The 22139-nt window shown below is 37.1% G+C and overlaps 3 protein-coding genes across 6 annotated transcripts; 1 reads left to right on the top strand and 2 right to left on the bottom strand.

Annotated features, from left to right (window-relative positions):
* Positions 1-4208: 4208 nt before the first annotated feature.
* LOC110889546 (putative membrane-bound O-acyltransferase C24H6.01c) lies at positions 4209-12887 on the bottom strand. Of its 4 annotated transcripts, none has more exons than XM_022137099.2 (20): positions 12746-12887; positions 9610-9739; positions 9454-9509; positions 8526-8707; positions 8147-8195; positions 7849-7952; positions 7679-7743; positions 6769-6839; positions 6626-6685; positions 6425-6538; positions 6131-6255; positions 5981-6032; positions 5802-5864; positions 5539-5648; positions 5348-5440; positions 5194-5275; positions 4992-5069; positions 4835-4910; positions 4709-4758; positions 4209-4449 (listed from the first exon to the last, which is right to left on the bottom strand). In XM_022137099.2, exons 2-20 carry the CDS (start codon positions 9707-9709, stop codon positions 4402-4404), a joined length of 1578 nt encoding a protein of 525 aa, XP_021992791.1. In that variant the 5' UTR covers positions 9710-9739; positions 12746-12887; the 3' UTR covers positions 4209-4401. The 4 variants fall into 4 exon arrangements, with proteins under 4 accessions (XP_021992791.1, XP_021992792.1, XP_021992793.1 ...); XM_022137100.2 differs by lacking the exon at positions 12746-12887 and adding an exon at positions 10365-10999; XM_022137101.2 differs by lacking the exon at positions 5802-5864.
* Positions 12888-14827: 1940 nt separating this feature from the next.
* LOC110889547 (magnesium-chelatase subunit ChlI, chloroplastic) lies at positions 14828-17229 on the top strand. Its single transcript, XM_022137103.2, has 3 exons — positions 14828-15135; positions 15861-15973; positions 16065-17229. Exons 1-3 carry the CDS (start codon positions 15012-15014, stop codon positions 17112-17114), a joined length of 1287 nt encoding a protein of 428 aa, XP_021992795.1. The 5' UTR covers positions 14828-15011; the 3' UTR covers positions 17115-17229.
* LOC110889549 (nudix hydrolase 22, chloroplastic) lies at positions 16538-19012 on the bottom strand. Its single transcript, XM_022137105.2, has 4 exons — positions 18679-19012; positions 18459-18601; positions 18038-18157; positions 16538-17430 (listed from the first exon to the last, which is right to left on the bottom strand). Exons 1-4 carry the CDS (start codon positions 18869-18871, stop codon positions 17221-17223), a joined length of 666 nt encoding a protein of 221 aa, XP_021992797.1. The 5' UTR covers positions 18872-19012; the 3' UTR covers positions 16538-17220.
* Positions 19013-22139: the final 3127 nt, after the last annotated feature.

Genomic DNA, 22139 nt, shown 5'->3' with positions numbered 1-22139 from the left:
ATTCGATACCTACCCCGTTTTCACAATCGCCCATCGACCTTTCACCAACCTCCATCGACCTTTCACAAAATGAATCCGTTCCCGAAACTCAACCACCCAATGATGGTCCTTCTGCATCGAAACCCATCAAAAAGAGAAGTTATAAGAAAAAAACCAAGGCGGGTAAAGTAGTTGAAACCGCCAAACGAAAACAACAAAAATGGGTCGTTGCTGAAGAAGTTGCATTGGCGAGGGCTTGGTGTCAACAATCTCAACATTCATGGTTGTTTTTTATATAAGTTTGTAATATATTAATTTTTTTTTATAAAAATAGGAAATTCGCAACATCGAACCGCCCTGTGGGAATCGGTTAGTAGAGTATTCCTTGAAGAAATGGGAAGGGAGGCTTATCGTGAAAACGATAGCTTATCCTCAAAGTGGAGCGAGATAAGCACCCAACTTACAAAATTTAGTGGTTTTTTAAATAAAGCAAAGCAAAACCCTAAAAGTGGTGAAACCGAAGCCGACATTTTGACAAATGCAGTGGTCACATTCAAATCAAATGTGAAGACCGACTTTCGTTTCATGCATTGTTGGGAGATTTGTAAGTTCCATCCAAAGTGGGCGACTATCCCCATTGGTAGCGAAACTAACTCGTCTTCCAAAAGATCAAGGGCCTCGTCCCAAGCCCAATCTGATGCACGAGATCAAGAGTTTGAGGACCTTTTGGATGATTCGCCAAGCCCAAACCGGCCTGAGTATGGAAGAAATGCCTCAAAAATGCGTGGTTAAAAATCTAGATCTGGTACGGCATCGCCTTCAGCTGGGAGTTCTGGCTCGCGTAGGGTAATATACAGCGAGCAGTTGGATGACATTTCATGCAAGTTAGATACATTCAACGTATTCCAACAACAAAGTGCCGAAATACGAAGGAGCAAAGAAGCTAGAGATGCCGCTAGAGATGCCCAGAAACAAAAACAGGATGATTTAAAATTTCTATCCCAGCCCATTGATCACCTACAGGGTGACGAGTTACAACTAGTCTTGGCATTGAGAGAAGAGATAAAAAACAAATATAAAAGTTAGGATTTTTTTTTTTTTTGTGTAATTTTCTGTATTTAAAAATATTAAAAAAATTAAATTTGTTGTTTTAAATAATATTAAAATAGCCCAACGGGTCAGCCCAGAGGGTCAGCCCAGCGAAGCCCACCAAACCCACGCCCCAAACCCCCGCCCCACCATACCGTGTTGAATGTGGGTTTAGCCCATGTCTACCACCCATTCCACGTGTCAACTCAAGCCCCAACCCAAGCCCCATCATACCCCATGGTCTAATGCAGTGGCGAAGCTTGACCCGAATGACGGGGGGTCGAAAACGTATATACCCAAAAATTTCTATAGAACCGGGGGTCGAAAACGTGTATACCCAAAAATTTCTATACGAAAATTACATATATAACACTACTGAGCGAAAAGTTCGGGGGGTTGGGTGCCCCTCCCCGCCCCTTCTATACTTCGCCCCTGGTCTAATGTAAGTGGTGTAAGTTGGAGCCTTTCTATACCTTCGACTTCGAGGATATTTTACTTTTATGCAACAATGTTAGCGGCAATAAATAGAGGAAAAAGATTATCCGTATGATTACGGTTTGGTGCATTTGGAAGACAAGGAATGCAAAAGTTTTTCAACAAAAATCGTCAAAGGTGGGTGAGATGGTAGCCGACGTGAAGTCTCTTTTGTTTCTTTGGATATAGAATAGGTCAAAATTTAACAATGTTTTGTGGAAGGATTGGTTAGAATACCCTTTGTACATTTGTAGTTAGTGTTTGGCGGTCCTCGGTTTGAGGGCTAGCCGGTTGTTTTTAATGAAAGTAATCGCTAAAAAAATTTAAAAAGAGATTATATAACTGTATTATTTGAGGTTTTTAGTTTTATGATTCTGAGTGTTGATTTAAGCTTTTGACATCTTTTCCTTTCAACAATCTAACACACTGTTTTGTTAACATATGTCTTTATGTCAAGAGACTATTGAAATGGGAGGGGATGGGGTATTTTACTCGAAAAACGTTGGAAGGAATGAACTCGTAAAAATCATGACACATAAACCAAATGAGTTAAGTTCTAGTGAAAATAAAATTATCGTACGAAACGTACGAAGTGAAAGAAAGTCAAAAAAGTGGCGGTGGCATTTTGGTAATTATCAGCAACTTCAAAATTACTCTAGTAGAGTAATTTTGAACTTCTGTAGGGTAATTTTGTAAAAGCTCAAGTAGAGTAATTTTGGTCGTGTAGGGTAATTATCAAAATTGTAGGGTAATTATCAAAATTACACTAACCCCCCCCCAAAAAAAAAAAACCTAAAAAAACCTAAACCCCCCCCCCACCCCCAAAAACCTAAAAAAACCTAACCCCCCCCACCCCCAAAAACCTAAAAAAACCTACCCCCCCCCAAAAAAAAAAAAAAAAAAAAAAAAACCTAAAAAAACCTAACCCCCCCCCACCCCCAAAAACCTAAAAAAACCTAACCCCCCCCCCCCCAACCCAAACTAAAAGCTAAAAACTAAACCATAAAGCTAAACCCCATAACTAAATGCTAACAAAATTACTCTACAAGACATTTCCCAAAATTACCCTACAGAAGTCAAAATTACTCTACTAGAGTAATTTGATAATTACCCTACATTTCTCAAAATTACTCTACAGATGCTCAAAATTACCCTATTGATGCTCAAAATTACCCTACAGATGCTCAAAATTACCCTACTAGAGTAATTTTGAAGTTTTTGATAATTACCAGATTGCCACCGCCACTTTTTGCTTTTCCCCAGTACAGTACTTTTGAAATTGCTGATAATTACCATATTGCCACCGCCACTTTTTGACTTTTCTTTCAATTCGTACAGTTCGTACGTTTATTTTATTTTTTTTTTGATCTTTTACCTAAACCAAATATGTAAATTAACCCGAACCACAAGAGCCAAAAAAGTACTTTCCTTTAAATGAGTATGAAAGCATATGTATGTTATGAAAAAAAAAAGTGGGGTGTGTGGTAAGATATGTATTATAATAATGGACGGAAGGCTACATTTACTTCGCTTACTAGTCCTCACTAGCACAACCACGGTTATTACTAAACTTTAGCTTGGGATCATAATTAAACGAGTTAACTTGACTCAAAAACTGTTTATCCAGCTAAAACTGAATTCGAACTTGGCTCGAATAAAACACGAGTCAGCCTGCAACTCGACGAGCTAGCTTAAAATGGAAGACGAATGTAGCCAAAGATAAAAATAAACGACTGGCAACCACCATGTGTGTTCAGATTTAAGATTAAAAGTATCTCGAGAGAAGTTTGCTGGTCCAAAATCGGCCAATGACACATGCACCAAAGAAGAAAACTAGAGATCGTGTCGGTAGTGAACAATATACAGCTAGTGGTTTACATGAACATGCGACTAGTTTAGGGTTGTGGCTCATGATCACCAACAACTTCTGGTCTCACCGGGAAACTTGCATTGTAAAGAGATTCACGGTGAGGGAAAAAGAGTGAGAGAGTGATTGTGAAACCAATGCCTTTTCGTTTTCTAGTCAAAAGCAAATAGGACCAACGGGATTCCAGCCTAGTGGTATTCATGAGTGTAGATAGCGGTGTTTCTTCCTTGGTGGTTAAGGTTCTAGTCCCATAAGGTGTGTTAGTTTGCCGTTATAATAAAAAGCAACTAGGGTAACTTTTTAATATTTATGGTTCATGGGTCACACATTGGTACAACAGGATTTAACATCATATTGGACTAAAATTAGGATAGAATTTAAAATTATTCTATTTGTTTCAGCTCCGCCACCGCCACCACCTTCTATCTCCCTTACCACCACCATTACCGCCTCCAACTCTCCCACCAGACCATTGTTACCACTCACCTCTCTCATCACCACTGTGTCGCCTTCACCTTCCTCCCCACCACCACCATCCACTATAGCAGGTGACCTGTAATGACTGCCCATTTTTATCCGAATCAATTTAACATCTTCTTAAACAACCCGTTTTAACCCAAACTTTTATTTTGATCCGCAAGCCAACCCGGCCAGCTAAATCTTGCCACTAACAACTTTTAGGATATGGTATCATGTATACCTAAGCTCAATGCTTTGCTTTGGCCCTGTGGCTTGTACTTCATACACATATGCATACAAGTAATGATAATACACCTAAAACATGTCGACCCATTCAATGTTGACACATAAGAATAAATATGTGACTACTACCATATTATCATCAATCTCATCATACATTCAAATAATCCCCTAACATTGATTAATAAAATCCGGTATTCTCCAAAATGGTGTAAGAAAACAAAAAAAAAACCAAGACACAACAAAAAAGTCAAAGATGCTTCGTATTTGGATCCAGATCATAACCATGCTCGTCAACTCTGATGTATCCTTTGCTTGGAATCGGATACATGAAACATAAGCTGCAATGGAACAAAGCTTTCTAATTAAATTCTATTTCATAAATCGAATAATATTCTTGCCATGCAGATGAAATGACTAATATACCCTTCCCACAAAGCAAATAGGAATTGGTTGGAAAATCAAATCAACTATTTGGGTTTCCAAGTTGAAACGTGTTACAATACCATATTATGTAAAAACCTTTTTAGTGATTCTTTGGTGATAAAATGGCAATTTGATCTTAAAAGTTTAAAAAGAAGTGAAATTATGGCATTGTACCTTTGTGCCGATATAAAACGTCACAAGCAAGCCAAAAAGTGTAGGCAGTCCTGCAATGTAACGCAGCTTTTGTCAACTGCACGTAGTCACATGTGTGTATAATTTGGATAGTAAAGAGAGATAAACCTTCAGCCTGAAGAAATACGGACTTTAACCAACTTATGCCAGATGGTCCAATGACAAAGCCAACAAGGTTAGCCACCTGCCAAATAGTAAGTCAACAGCTGGTTCAGGTGGAAAGTGGTCATCACCAAGTAGATTGATTTTATAGGAAAAAACAAACCATGAGACAAGTGATTGTGATAGCACCGGCAACTGCACTAAGCTCACGGAAAATAAACTCTTTAAAAACGTTATCAACCTGCAAAATCAATTTTCAAATCAACCGTTGCAATACTCGTCAGACATATGTTGCAAAGATCAGTTTCTCAGTATGATGAAAATTTAATTTCAAATTTGAAACAATACAAAACTCAGTAGGTCACCTTAATAGAGGTTGCTGCTGATTTCACAATCATTTCAGGAATAAAGAATATGCACGTCAACCAAGCCCATGAAAGAAGTTTCCTGTACATAAAATAAACAGTTAGAAGTCGGGCCCAAAAGGAGGAATATAAGAAACTGGAAAAAAAAATATACCATTCAAGATCATGCCATATGGCAACAAATGTGAAGACAACCCACACGTTTAAAAGCTTCCTTCGAGATCCCCCTAACGGAATATACATGTACCTATACTCATTTGTAATATAAAATTATAAAGTATGTCCTTCAAGACTTTAAACAAAAAATAAATAAATAAGCAAAAGATGGCAATATAAAACTTGTACCTCACAAGCCATTTATTAAAGGAAGCATGCCAATTTTTCCAAAAGCTTTCTAAATTGTAGCAGTTGTTTATACAACGTGGCATATTCTCAGGGGCTTCAATACCACTTACCTACGTTTCGTTTTCGTTAAACCAAGAATGGGATTAGCATATAAAGGATCGAGTCAAACGAATCGAAAATCAGGTGTGTATTTCTCCTAAATCATTTTTTTATAATAAAAAATAGATAATCCATGAAATAATATAACTTTTGAGTGGATTTACCAGTGCCCAAAACCGGAAGTAGCGCCAAATGAGGAAAAACTTGAGCCACATGAAGTTTAGGACCTGTTAACAGTAAAATGGAGTTTTAAAGCTTAAAAGGTAGAAACAAAACAGTTATAAATGATACATATAAAAGTACTTTAAGTGAGATGGTGAAATTAAGTACCATGAGCTCTCACCCCATATCCAACAATAAAGACCTCCATAGGTGATAATTGTTTCCAGATTCCACTAATTATATCAACACACAGGAACCAATCAAAGACGATATGAATTAATAAAACGGCTAAATACAATATATAGTGACATTTTATTAGTTACAGACTCACCTAATTGCGAATGCATTGTAATAGAAGAAATGTGTCATGATTTCCATAAGAAACAGGCTAAGTATCCAACGAAAACCGTACCAAATCACTTGTTTGAGTGTATAACTCTTCTGAGGTGTGTCCAGCTGCCAGAAAAGATAACATATTGGTGAGACGCTTGTTAAATTACCCAAAGGAACAATATTTTTGACAAAATTACTTTCATGCCCTTGAAGCGGGTTGTCACGACTGCATGATATGTGTCATGGCATGTTGATTTCATAATTAATCAAGAATAGTTGAGCGTCATAGAACCTGTGAGGCAAATGCGTTGAAGCTTATAATGGGTCCGGCAATATAGAGAGGTGCAAATAGCAAATAACATAGGTATACAGTATACGAGAACTTGTCGATCCCCACACTTCTCTCCTGCTTAAAAAAATATTATATTTAGGATAAACTGATACTGATATAAAAGTATAAAACCACAGGTGTCTTAAAAGTTACTTTACTTGCCTGTAACATTCTGTAGCATGTCTTCCCTGAAGAACAGATGGGGCAGTGTCGAATGTGCTTCTGCAAGTCCGAAAAAAAAAGATATTATCCTTTAAAAATGGAAAGAAGGCCCGTTAACTACAGTTTTGGCAACAATGATATACCTCTTGATCAACATAAGCGTTATGATCTGACCAATGGTAGTCATATCCAAAGCTTATCATGCGCAAAACGACTGCCAGTAAAAGAATAAATGTAAACATTGAGAGTATAGAAAGAGAAGCAAAAAAGGTCAACATTTTACAGTAACATGTACTAAAACATCATATGAATGCCTTTAACATCCTCGAAGGCCACCTGCCCGACACAAGTTGCGTTTAACCTGATCTCATTGGCAATGTTGTACAAGGCGCTAGGCGCTAGTCGGGCGGTGAGGTACCGCCTAGGGATTAATCAGGATTAATAGGGATTAATCGGATTGGACTCTTTAAGTATAATTTTACAAATTTATATATATATATATATATATATATATATATATATATATATAAATTTATACTTTTTACTAATAAATTTACAAGTTTAGGAGATAACTTTATACTTTTTATTAATAAATTTAAAAGTTTAGGAACCATATGTAAACTAGTGAAAGATAGAGGGGGTTAAATGTTAAAATACCTAAACTTAAATGTTAAAATAGGTTTATAACTAAAATTTGGGCTTTAAACCATGGGCCAGGTTTCAAAAATTGGGTTTTTTGAGTCAAAAAAACATGGGCCCGAGTAGTCCGATTTTTACCTATTTTTACCGATTTTGACCGATTTTTGCCGATTTTGTCCGACTTTTACCGACTTTGACCGATTTTGACCATAACCGATTTTTTTGACCGACTAGCTTAAATTTAGGCAGTAACCCACCGACTAGCGCCTAGGCCGATTTCTGCAACATTGCTCATTGGTTAGCAGGATGTTGGTAGAAACTAGAAACCCGTGAGTTTAATGGTAACGGGTTCTCATGGTCGACCAAAAAACATCATATGAAACATTAATACAAGTAGAAAGAGACAAGTAATACCAAAGTTAAAGCAGATATGCCATCTGAAGGTACCCCTAAATTTATCCAAGTAAGCCCAATGGTTTCTGTATTTTCAAAGTACATTAACACATCATAAATTCATAATACAGAGTGATCAGAAATTTAGGAACCGACCAAATGAAGGCACTAGCTACAAAAGAGAAACTAACCCGAAACTGGCGAACGAGTATCCCTCATAAACGCGATTACAAAGAAGAAATGATAGGTTGAACACCCAAAGTACAAAAGGAAAGTACTTTGTTCGCCCAAATATCTGCATCACATAGATTAGTAAAGCATTGCAGATCATTTGTTGACATCAAATTGTAGCACCAGTTTCTACAGATAGCGAAAATATTAAATGACGTTATCCAGCTAATTATTAAACTTATTAATTAATAGACTCCTATAGAAATGGTATGTAATGGAATTTGACAGTTACATTATCAAAATTGTATCTGATTGTACCTTAACCAAAAGGAAATTGGCTGATGCAATTGAGAGGATGAAAATGATGCTGCATTGGAATGAAATATGTTAGACACAATAATCATATACAAATCTGAATGATTAAAAAAAAAAAAAAAGAATACCAACTATTAAGCTTTATAATGATTCCATCTAAAAAAATATCCACATTTGACTTTTAAGTGTCAAAATGAGTTACCTTTTTAACTTCAAAAACTGAATATTAGACTATAAATGGTCGTAGATTAAACTTACAGTTTTATAATATTGCAAATAGAAAACAAAAAATATCCCGGTCTGATTTAAACTTGAAAGGAAAATTTTTCAATTTCTAGATCCTTCATTTCGAAATAATAGGAGCATAAAATAGAGGACATACAATGCTCCATGTAGATATGACAAATATGCCAATGAAATCAGAAGCCAAACAATGGACATCCCCTCAGCTTTTAGGTTACAAAATGCCCTCAGACCATTAGCAATCAATGTAAAAAGTCCAAAAACAACGGTTAAAATCGGCAAATTGTTGCGAAAATTTCTCCATTGTGCATCAGAGACATCCTGGAATAGTAAAAAAAATGAGATATGAAGTTGGATTAAGTTAAATCCTCCTCTTGTAGGTGCATAACATGTGTCCAGTTATCACATAAAGAACAATGTATAAGTTAACAAGGATCCGCAGACCAGGGCCAAAGGCAGTCACTTACCTTGTTTAATTTTATCAGGTGCATGTTTATAACTGATTGAGTAAACATTTAATGAATGATTTATGTCAAGTAATAAGATAAACCAAGAGTGTGTTAGGGCAATGACAGGGGCACATGGCCAGAGTTCATAGTTGTCGATAGCGAATAGCGACAAGGCACCTATAGGCTACGTAGAGAATAGTGACGGCTATTTATAAATAGCGATTACACTAGAAAAAGAATTTTGAAAATTTTTATATGTATATTTAACAAAAACCTATAAATCCAGCTATTTTATAGCTATATCTAATTGCTATTTACATAAAAAAAAAAACAATCGCTATCTTCGCTATTTATCGCTATGACCCATATAGCGACACTACGTCACATGGCTACATAGCGCGCTATAGCGGTCGCTATAGCCGCTATTAACAACTATGCCAGAGTTTTTCACAAAGAAGGTTTAATTACTGATATCATACTTTATAACAATGCAAAGGGTTAGAATGTTTATTAACAACGTAACCACTTGTACTTGTGCCAATTTGATTGCTTATAAAAACTGCATCATTTTGTCTCGAATGTAGTAAAGTATTATAATAGATCAACCCGAAAACATACATTAAGCCGACCCGAGAACAATCCAGTCCGTAAACCATAAAGCTTGTTGTAATGATCTGTTATATCAATATGTCAAATCAAAGATGAACTAGAAACAGAAAAAAAAAAAAAAAAAGTAAACTAAAGAATATAGAGTAGGAAAGACTGAGAGAGTACCATGGGAGAGCTGTAAGGAATACCGAATAATGATAATGTAGAAGATAACCGCATAAAGAAGAAGAAATACAAGCTCACGTTGCCTCCATGACTTATCCATGCCTTGTCAAGAGTAAACTATGACCACACTCTGCAGATGTTAACATTTACATGAGAAAAAAAATGCCGACACGACACGACACTATGATGCTAAACCAAATCTACACAATACTCGACAGAAATGACCACTCGCAGTTAATGTGAATCTACAAAACCGCTTGTTCACATATTTCTACCAAGTCAACAGTTGTTATTTTCTAGAATAAGTAACACTCTGGAATTCAGTCAAGTAAGTTGCAATATAGTTATAAAACAAAGTGATCAATTCTGTTATATTGTTATTCGTTTGAGTATCAAAACACATACATCCTACCGAAACATTCAACAGGATTACACGGTTAGGTTTTCGATCGTATAAAAAGTGTTGTATGAATCACCAATTTAGAATTTAGCATTAACACAATATCAGATACTCGAATTACTCAAGTTAATTGCATTTTGATGTGTCATGTTCCCAAACTATAAACAGTTTATGCTAAAACTCCACTAAGTATGCAGATCCGAAGCATTTATCAGACTTGTAATCAACAGTATCACTAAAACCTAGACATAACTTTAACTTGATCATACGAATATTCATAGGTCTACACAGATTCATTCAAATCATAATGTTATTACCTATAGAATAAATTTAGGGTTTGAATAGAAGAAATTACCTTGAGAGAAGACAATCGGTGAGAATAAGCAACAAGCCTGCCTACTGATGATACTGACAAATTTGGGAAAGACCGGGAATAGAGTTTCCAAACCTAAACCCAGTGCTCGAATTTTCGATCTCAAACTATGTACTGGATTTGAGTCGACTCGGATGAGTTGACTCGTGATTTTCCAATTTTGATGATTTTTTTATTTTTTAATATTATTAGTATAACTTCAAATAATATATTTAAACCAATAATATAAGAGTTAGAAAGCATCATAAAGGGTTGTTTGGTAGCCGCTTAATGATTTCATTAAGAGGATACTTTTGAATTGGAATCAGTAAGAGATAAGCGTGTTTGGTTCATAAAAATAACACCCCTTAGTTATTCAGTTGACATCTTAATGATTATAAGTGATAAAATGTTGTTGAATGGTTAAGAGACATATTTATCTTCGCCCTAATAAACTTTCTTGACCCTAAAACTTTAGCCCCACCCAACACCACCAACCTGCCACCCACTACCACCAGCACACATGAAAAACACTACCAACCACCACCATCACCACTTGTCACGGTTAACCACCACTACCCATCACCAACACCGCCAACCACCAACCACCACCCGCCACCACCATTAACCACCCACCAACATCCTCAACCACCACCACCCGCCACTGCTAACCACCACCCATCACCAACACCGCCAACCACCACCATCACCCGTCACCGCAAACCACCACCCGCCACACTTAACAACCATCATCATCACCATCGGCCAACCACCAAATACATTTCATTCGATACAAAATAGCTCAGAGGGGTAAAATAGTCATTTTGCACAGTTATTCAGAGCTTTAGCCAAACAACACTGACTGGCTCAACATTACTGGTTCAGAGCCTCTTACCCAGTCAGACATCTTACTGACAGCTCCTAAGTCGAATCGAGCCGAGCCCGCCCATACTTGACACTACTCAAGCTCAGCTTGGTAAGATTTTTGAAGCTCGAGACCTGAGATGAGCTGAAGATATCCAACTCGTGATACAATGTATAGGATCAAGCTCGGATCGAGAAATGAAATGGGTTGTCGATTGAGCAAAATTGGCGTAAAAGATAAAGTAAACAGGCATTAAGATACGATCTGAAAAGGTATGTCGGTGTTGGGTTCGGTGGTGTTTTAATCGTGATTAGGAATGTCGATTAGAGCCAAATTAGTAGTAGTCTTCATGGGGGTTGGTCAATCGGAGTCGTCTTGGCTCGTTAAATAAACAAGCTTTATAGGAGGTTCAAGCTCGTTTAAGTGTGGCTTGTTTTACGCATTTACTGATCTGGTATCGAGTAGCTCACGAGCGGCTTGACTTTTTACACCCCTAATCCTAACAAAGTAATGATGAGCTAAATTGTCCTATTGGTTTGTAAAACAATATAATTATACGTATTGAATATTATTATATTGGATTTGCAACATAGATGGATTTGTAGTGTGTTCGTGGTGAATACGGCTTAACTCAATACAAAGATTTCTGATGATCTATGTAGCATTTTGGTCATCCGTGGTGAATAGGGCTTAACTCGATACTAAGATTTCTGATGATCTGTGTAGCATTTTGGTCAAAGCCAAGAAAACCCTAGCAACGAAATACTAATGGACTTGTCAGGTGAGCCGAATCCAGAACAACCAAATCCACTAGGATTTGAGTTACACTCCTCTATATAAAGAGAGGTTGCTCCCTCATTTGAGAAGACTACACTGGCCTGGAACTATTCCATGGCATTTCATCCATTCTCTTACTTGAGAACTAAGTTCTCTTTCTCTTTAATGCTGAGGAAGCATCCTTCAAGTTACTAAGGCAACTACCTGCCGAGGAAAGTCGCTTCATGTTGTGGAGGCAGCAGAACAACTGCTTACAAGTTACAACTATGTTGGTTCTTAGCAACAACTGGGTCCCACGGAAGGCACCGAACCTAAAAAAAATTCTATGTTCGGGTCGGACGTCGGTGTTACGATTCGGGTCGGGTCAAACATTAATATCAAATAAAATACGTTCTCAAACATTAAAACGTAATCTCATTGTTTTGTCATTAACCGGTTCATTATTCGCTTCATTAACTGGTTCGCTTGTTGAAGCTTTTTGACGTTCAGTCTCATTGTTTCCATCAACTTGTTCTTCATTCTTTCTTTTAAAAAAAAAGAAGTTATGATTTTATTCTTCCCCATAACGTAATCTAACAACACAAGTTAACAAAACAAATCACCCTAAATTTCAAACTCTAGTAGTTACAAGGAGATTCAACAAGTTTAGGGCAAAAAATCGAAACAATTTCACCCCTAATTTCAACCTAAATCACATAAATTGAAGCCCCTAATTTAAACCTACAGATAAAAAAACACATACCTTGAAGTCGATTAGAGCAGCCCAGCCGGTTGTCCTCGTCTCCTCGAAGTCGATTAGTCGAACAACAGCCCTGCGTGTTCTTCTCTTCTGTTTGTTCTCGTCTCCAGTTAGCAGCAGCGTATGTTTAATTTTTTTTTTTTTACTGGTCCCCTCCCAATTCCAAACACAGCGTTTAACTCCATCTAATTGACATTGGGTTTTTTGTTTTGGGATAATCATTAATGGGCTACACAAATAATAAACATACATTCCAAGTTCTAAATATAATGGGCTATATAAATAATTTTTTTATAAAACTGGGGGTCGAAAACGTATATATCTAAATTTTTTTTTTAAACCGGGGGTCAAAAACGTATATACCTATTTTTTTTAAACCGGGGTCGAAAAAGTATATACCTATTTTTTTAAACCAGGGGGCGAAAACGTATAAACCTAACAATTTCTATATGAAAAGTAGATACGTAACACTACTGAGCAAAAAGTTCGGGGGGTCGGGCGCCCCCACCCCCCCCGGCCCCATCAATCTTGCGCCCCTGTATGTACTTACATTTTTACATTTATACGTGTATTGAATAAATTGCTACTGTTCAGCGTTGGAGGGTGGTTCAAAGACTTAGGTCTTTGACCCCTTCTAACGAGCCCTTTCATTTTAGCATGGCTAAACGAAAAAGGTGACGAGGCTTGGACCTCTCTCCTGACCCTAATCTTGTTGTAGCACAAGCAACTCACCCTAAAGGATGTTCATACCATCATCCAACCTTGGTCATGTTGTAGCAACAATTTCAATTCTTTCATAGGTTAACAATTTTATAGGAGGGATTGGAATATCGAACAAATCCATCATTTTGAGAAATCCGCTCTGATTCACTGTTGTATGCAAGTTTTAGGTAATTGGTCATGTGATATTTCATTATTCTATAATCTTGTTAATGTTTGAGCCTCACTGTGGAAACAATAAAAAATGTTAAATAGTCATGTGACGAGAATATTAAATATTTTAATAGTCATGGTTAGAATTGAATGAGTTAGATGTGCAAATTCACAACTACTGAATAAATTGTAAAATTAAATATTTTAATAGTCATGCGACGAGAATAAAACATGGTTATCTTTCACGATAATCTTTTGAAAGGTAACAATATATCTTTATGAATTATAAAACATCACTAGTCTGACTACACAAACCACATGAAAAATCATCATTCGATAATTGTTGTCGCAACCGATAAAACTAACATGATTTCAACAATCAAAAGAGGAACTATGTTTATTTTGTTTCACCATCAATCTTATGTGTGTGTGACTGCGTGAGAATGTGTTTGGAAAATGTTTTTCAGGGAGGGGGAGCCGTCCAAGCTTGCAAAAACTTTGAAGGCTACTGGGTGTGGGGTGCGTCCCCTGGCCGTCGAGGGCCGACATGGACCGGCAACAACGCCCCCTTAGCCTTGTCGCGTCGCAAACGTCGGTCCAAAGACGATTGTGACGAGCCTCTCTTCCTCACACACACACACACACACACATACATATGTATATATAAAGGGGCTCATCACCACACCTTTGGCACATTCCTTGTGGCTCATCCCCACACTCGATGATGTGTCATCCTACTTGACGGATCATCCTTAAAGGACTACCCTCCTCCACACCCACCAGCCTAAGGGGTTGTTTGTTTAGCTCTTAATTGTTCATCATTTAATGATTCAAACTGTTTGTTTCGCAAGCAAATGTCTGAATGGTTCAGACATTTGCCTCTGAATGGTTAAGCATTATACTTAGTATGAATGGTTAAGACCTGTAATCTGAATTGGTCAGACATTTGCCTCTGAACGATTAAGCATTATACTGGCTCTTAATGGTTTAGACATCATCTTACTGATTCAGCACCTAACCATTTAGAAGTTAACAAGCAGCCCCTAAATGTAATGTCATAGACGAATGCTCGTTACAAATATTTTGAGCTCTAGGTTATTTCATTGTATCGGTTTTGATGCCACGCCTAATTATCCAAGGGTAGATCCCAATCATCAAAACTTCTATACACATATAAAAACCAGGTACCGGTCAAATGACCCAAATTACATAAATTAAGAACATGATCCAAGGGTCAGAAACCGTTTGTGCCACAAAAAGGAGCCACGAAGCCAAAATCAGAAAGTTATAATTTAGGCCAACGAAATGAAATCTATCTTCTTATCCACTTCAAACCCTAAAAACCAGTAGACTCATTACTTCCCCAATGCCATTACAACTCATTTGAGTAACAACAATGGCTGGTTTACTCGGAACTTCTTCTTCTTCTTCTGCAACCTCACTGCTTACCTGTCGTCGATCCATCTCTTCTTCTTCCTCCTCCTCAAAGCCGTCAATTCGTGCTCTCTCTTTTCATCCAGGTTCTCTTCATGTTTACCCCTTTTGTTTTTTTGTTTAATTTAATCTCATGTTCGTTTAAAATGCGGAATGCGAAGAGAAACTATTGTTGTTTTCTGATGAAATGCGGAGAAACATATAGGAAGTGATCTGTCAACAACATTTGGGTTTGGGGTCTGGTAGAAATTAGGTGATACATGCCCGATTACCCGAACCTGTTTACCCGCTTCAAGACCCAACATATATATGATATTAGAAATTTTTAATAGGTAGCATGTCGAAGCTACTGGCAACTTAAAATTATCATAATGGTTACAAATTGGTTGTTGAGCTGAGTTTAAGATCAGGTTTTGGGTAATGGGCAATGTTTTATATTTACCATAAACAAGTATGTGCGACACGTGTGAACCCGATGGAAATGAGTAACAAGTACCCATCACTATCAGGGTATAAGACTGGGATTACCAAAACCCATCCCATACCCGGCTCGTTTCCATCCCATTGCGATGGATGGGTTTGCCATTTCATAGTCATTACAATTCCCCGAAATTGTTCTTATTTGCTATTCTACTTTTTGATTTTTAGATTACAACAAGTCTCGTAATCATTTTTAGATTACAACAAGTCGATACAATTCCCCGAAATTGTTCTTTAATTTATAATTGTTTCTTTCATTCAACATATTCATTTTATGCGCCCCATTGTATGTATAAGCCAAAACAAAGATGTGATTTTGATGTCTATGCAGGGCAGAATCAGTGTAGGAGGCTTTATGGAGGCATTGGAGTTCCAGTAAAGAAAGGAAGGTCTCATTTTGCAGTATCAAATGTTGCCACTGAAATCACCCCTGCTCAAGAACAGGTACAACTGTTCACCAATAGTTACAATGTGAAATGAGTCGAAATTTCCACCTCTTTTATTGTTTTGCTAACAGTATACCATTGAATACCAGGCTCAGAAACTGTCAAAGGAAAACCAGAGGCCCGTTTATCCATTTGCAGCGATAGTCGGGCAAGACGAGATGAAACTATGCCTTCTATTAAACGTCATTGATCCAAAAATCGGTGGTGTCATGATCATGGGGGACAGAGGAACCGGTAAATCCACAACCGTTCGATCGCTTGTGGATTTACTTCCCGAAATCACAGTCGTTGCTGCTGACCCGTTCAACTCAGACCCGGAAGACCCAGAATCAATGGGGATGGAAGTACGAGAGAAGTTAATAAAAGGCGAAACACTTCCAACCGTAAAAACCAAAATCAACATGGTTGACCTCCCGTTAGGAGCCACCGAAGACCGCGTTTGCGGAACGATTGATATCGAAAAAGCTCTTACGGAAGGAGTCAAAGCGTTTGAACCCGGCCTTCTTGCTAAAGCAAACCGAGGGATTTTATATGTCGATGAAGTTAATCTTTTAGATGATCATTTAGTCGATGTTCTTCTTGATTCAGCTGCATCCGGATGGAACACGGTTGAACGAGAAGGTATATCGATATCACACCCGGCCCGTTTCATTCTTATCGGGTCGGGTAACCCGGAAGAAGGTGAACTCAGACCACAACTGCTAGATAGATTTGGTATGCATGCTCAAGTGGGTACAGTTCGTGACGCTGAACTTCGGGTCAAAATCGTCGAGGAACGAGCCCGTTTCGATAAAAACCCAAAAGAGTTTCGCGAAACTTACAACACAGATCAAGGAAAACTTCAAGAACAAATCACGGCTGCTAGAAGTCGTCTCTCTTCCGTGCAAATCGATCACGAACTTCGTGTTAAGATATCAAAAGTTTGCGCGGAACTGAACGTTGACGGGTTACGAGGCGACATCGTTACGAACCGGGCTGCGAAAGCTTTGGCCGCTTTAAAAGGGAGGGATCAAGTGACATCCGAAGATATCGCTGTTGTGATTCCAAACTGTTTAAGACACAGGTTAAGGAAGGATCCATTGGAGTCGATCGATTCAGGGTTACTTGTTATCGAGAAATTTTACGAGGTTTTTAGCTGAGCGATATTGTTTTGACCGTATTTGTGAAACTATGGCTATAACAGGTTAAATTATTTCAATTAATCCTTGATAAATTTATATGAAATTACATTTGAATGGTGCAAATTTATAATCTGCTGTGGTTTTTGTTCCATAATTTCGGCATCCTTGGTTGAAAATCGGGTGGCCGTTGGTAGAACAGGGATGCAGACGTTATCAAGATGGCGGCAGTTATAGCCCATATTGTGTAAACCTTGTTATTTGTTTCGTGATCGAAGTAGTGAAATAAGCATTTTCCTCCTTGAAAGTCTATTTCCTTTTGTCGTCTGTTTTTGTCCTGCGGTCAAAAGTCAAAACAATATGATGTTTAAGCACATAATTTGTAAATGTGGCAAAATTGACGGGTCGGGTTAACTATAAACTGTTAAAACCGATCAGACTGTCCAAACAGAAGCAAGTTGTTCGGTTTGGCTGGTTTGAGATATATGTGGTTTGGCTCACCGTTTATTGTAACCAGTTGTGTAAACCAAACCGTCCATTTAGCCTTTTTTTGGTTTATTTTTCATTTTTGAAACGCGCACCATTATTGTTATTTTATGCTTAAAAATCATTTCAAACCACTAATATCAGTCGAACAGCCCAACCCATCCAGTTTGCTTTGTCGTTTTTGAACCATACATCAAAACTAGCCAAACCGGACCGTGAACAACTGTACTACTAACTAATTAGTAATATCAAAACTGGTGAGGGTCGGGTAAAGTGAACACAATTTCTTCCCAGTAATTAAACATCTAATTTATGAATAAGATGGCTTGACGTGTTTCCTTTAAACAATTTTGTTACTTACATGTGTGACCTCTTAATGATTAAACATAATCTAAATTAACTTGTTCATCGATTTGAATATCTAAAAACATGATTCCAATACAACCAAATAAACTAACCTTGAGAAACATGTCAAAAGGAGCATAAAATATCGACTCTACTTCATCGGCATTCAGAACTGGATTAAATGCTTGCTTATCCCATAGTATACCCATCACAGGAACCACATACACATTCCCCTGCCATCACAATCAAATAGTTACAACCAGGCCAAATGAGAATGGGTACATATTTTGAACCTAAGTTCTATCGTTGAATCCTTACACAACCCGTATAACCCAAACTCAACCCATTTATCCAAACGAGGCAAATGAATTGTAAACATGTAGCAAATACGTCATAAATATGTTGTGATAAATGGGTCGTAAGCGGGTTTGCAATCAACCAGCTTAATTAAACAGGTTGACAACTCAACCTGTTTAATTAGATGGGTTAAACAGAACATGACATGTTTTGTTAAATGGAACAAAACATATCTACCTTGGTAACAAACGGTTCAAGGACAGCAACAACATCAACAACCGCAGGATCTAAACCAATCTCCTCCTGGGCCTCCCTCAACGCCGTATGAACATCATCCTTATCACCTTCATCCGCTCTACCTCCGGGCAAAGACACTTGTCCTGCACAACAAAAACTCATTTCAACTTCATTCATTCAGGCATTTCATCAAACACATAGAGTGCATCACTTTCTTTACCGGAGTAAGACGACATGTTGGATGATCGTTTAGTTAATATAACATATATATCATCTGCTTCCTCGAACAGACAAATCAGAACTGCAGCTTTGTTGGGTCTTTTGAATCTTTGAGATTGTTTAGAATTTGATTGTCGAAACCGTTGAGACAAGTTTAGTAGTGTATGTGAGCTTGTCAAGTTGTTGGAATCCATGAACAAGATTCAATTCAAACTCTAAAAAATCAATTGTATGAAATATTAATGGTGGTGGGATGAGATTTGATTGGGTATTCTTTCTAAAACTAGAATCATGACTTCAGAGTTCAGACGGGTGAACATAACAGTCACATGGGATTAGGATAAAACTAGTATTTTGCCCGCCGCGCGTTGCGGCGGCACGCGACGGGTAGAAACATATAGTAAGATAAAACACGATTTGTAAAACGCAGTGCGTAAAAGACAATTACAAAAAAATGTAAAACACAAAGGTAGACAGAAAGTGTAAAACACAATGCTTAAGATATTTCGTAAAACACAATGCATTGGTATAGTAGAAGTTGTAGTCTAGGGGTTACAATTGCAATTTTTTTAAAGTTGGGAGGGTGTAAAAATGGAGTAATAGTATAAGGGGTAAAAAAAGCAAAGTCTAAAAAAGACAAAGTGTAAAAGTATAGGGGTGGTGACGGAAATGTGTAAAAGATGAGAGGGTGTTGGTGGAAATGTAAAAGAAGAGGGTTGGTGCGTAACTATGTAAGAGCTAAGGGGCGATGGTGGAAAACCAAAGTAGAGGGTTGGTGCTAACAAAGTTTGAAAGATGAGGTTGTGGTTTTGAAAATTCAAAGTAGAAAGTTTAGGGACTAAATTTGTCATTTTATAAAACTTTAAAGGTTACAAAGTCCAGGGGCTAAAATTGTAATATCATAAAAATACAGGGGGCAAGGAGGCAAAGCCGGTGGGGAAGCCCATCGACTTTGTCCTTTAAGACTATAGATAATAAACAATATCGATAAGAAGAATTCTAGTTTATTGATCTTAAATTTGGAGAGTTGAGATTAGTTTTAGTTTGTTATTCATTATGTTTTCATCTGCCCTTCATTGTGTCTTTTGTCTGTTGTCATCGATTGTGTCTTTTATCCGTTGTCATCAATTGCGTTTTTATTTAGTTTGTTACTTATTGTGTTATACGTTATGGCCATTGTGTTATATGTTATGGTCATTGTGTTTTGGTCTGTTGTCCATTGTGTCTTTATCCGTTGTCATTGATTGTGTTTTTGATCTATTTTCCATTGTGTTTTACGTCATGTCTATTGTGTAATACGCAACTGTGTTTTTGAATTTTTCTTTTTTGAAAAAGATAACAATATGGTACTCATATTAAAGATAAAAAGATGCTCGATTTTATGGTATGATTTTTTTTTTAAAACAGATGATGCATAAAAAAGTTACGGACGTTTAAAAAATGGGGGGAAGAGCATGTGACTTGCATGTGCATATTCTTTTTTTCTCTTGTAGACAAAATTACTCTTCTCACTTGATCCTCTTAGGACACTTGTCACTCTCTAGTAGCGTCTTTCACTTCTTATTTTTAAATCCTTTGTATCCTAGTCACATGCTTGATTTAAACTTTTGAAAATCAATTCTAGGGTTGTAATGATCACAAATCAAATATATTAATGTTTCTAGAATGTTATAAAGTTTTCAAACCAAGAAGTAAAACAACGTGTTAGTTATCATAAGGTTGTCCGATATTGGTTCACGTCCCCTGCCACATCACCCTCATAGCCTTCCAAGCATCATTGCGGGAATGGTATGGAGGGGTGCTATGAGTGACTTTGTCGGGAAAAAAACGAGTGCCAAAGGGCTGACTTGGGGGTCACTTGTCCCACGTCAATCAGATTGCTTTTACTTTAATTTTTTTTATATACTTAAAGGGGTTTTATTCCACGCATTCAATGTTCAAGAGGGGTGCCATTGTTGCCCTTAAACCTATATGGTGCTTACATGGCATTAAGGGTGTGCAAAAAACCGAATTAACCGAACCATAACCGAATTAACCGACAAAACCGAACCAAAAAACCGAACCAAATAAAAAACCGGTGGGTTGGTTAATGGTTTTTTTTTTTTTTTTTTTTTTGAAAACCGAAAGTAGCGGGTCGGTTATGGTTATCATTTTTTTCATACCCACCATAACCGAACCGAACCAACATGTAATAAATCTCTGTAGGATTTAGGACTTTTCACCATATTTTAATATTTGATGTTTTTTACTGAAGATTTTTAGTACTTATGTGTTTTTCATATCATTTTGTGGTTTTCGTTGAATGTTTATTTGAATTTATAGAATGTATCATATCACTTTATTTGAATATTCGATAATAATTGGTATTAATATTATAGATTATATGTATTTTTTTAATACTATGTAATATGCTAATATTTACAAATATGCAATAACAATTTATTCTTTGTTAAAAAAATTAAGCTATTTTTAACTAAGCTAGATACACGGTTAACCACCCATAACCGACCTGCTATAACCATCAAAACCGAATAACCATAACCGATCGGTTATGGTTATGGTTATCAAATAACCGACATCGCGGTTATAGTTATGGTTTTTGGTCAAAACCGACCCATGCACACCTCTACATGGCATGAGGGCTTTATCACACACCATGCAGCTTAGGAGCATTTACCTCTGAGTTTTTAATCATATCTAGGGATGGCAATGGGTCGGGTTTGAAACAGGGTAGGTAATCCCAACCCCAAACCCGATTAGATAAGTTTGTCTCAAACCCGTCGGGTATCTGGTATACCTGTGGGTTTTGGGTAAACTCTTTAATTTAAAATAAATTACCCTTGGGTATACCCAACCAAAACGCGTTGGGTATCCATATGATAACTACTAATCAATTAAATTTAACATTATCACTATAAAGATATAATAAATAACTACAATATAATACCAAAATGTTTATAAAAGATATACTAAAATCCATATACGAGAAAAATAGCCTATTGCCAATAATAGATATATCATATATACGGGTTAAGTTCATTTGTGAACAACCCTCTTGAGAGTGAACCGTGTGAACTAATCCTAACCCTTGATTATCAATACACAAGTGTAAATCAATGGCCAAGATTTGATTAGGAATTGATGATGAAAATATACTAGTGTATTTTACGATTTGATGATGTAAATCAATGGTCAGGATTTGTTTACTCAGTTCACAAATACACTAGTGTTCACTCTAGAACCCCACCCATATATACACATACATAAAAAATTAAAAGAAATTATATCGAGTATACAATTGGGTAAATGGGTACACTTTATCGGGTGATCGGTTCGGGTAAATGAATGTGTCACCAAATCCCAAACCTGCGAAAAAAAAAAACAAAAAACCAATCCTAAACTCGGTCCCATACCCGATTACTCGACCCAAACCCGTCCCAAATGTGTTGACTTTACTTTATC

Source organism: Helianthus annuus, chromosome 16, assembly GCF_002127325.2.
Source record: "Helianthus annuus cultivar XRQ/B chromosome 16, HanXRQr2.0-SUNRISE, whole genome shotgun sequence".
Lineage (NCBI taxonomy): Eukaryota > Viridiplantae > Streptophyta > Magnoliopsida > Asterales > Asteraceae > Helianthus > Helianthus annuus.
The sequence above is the reverse complement of the archived record's forward strand: the minus strand, read 5'-3'. Positions and strand labels throughout refer to the sequence as shown.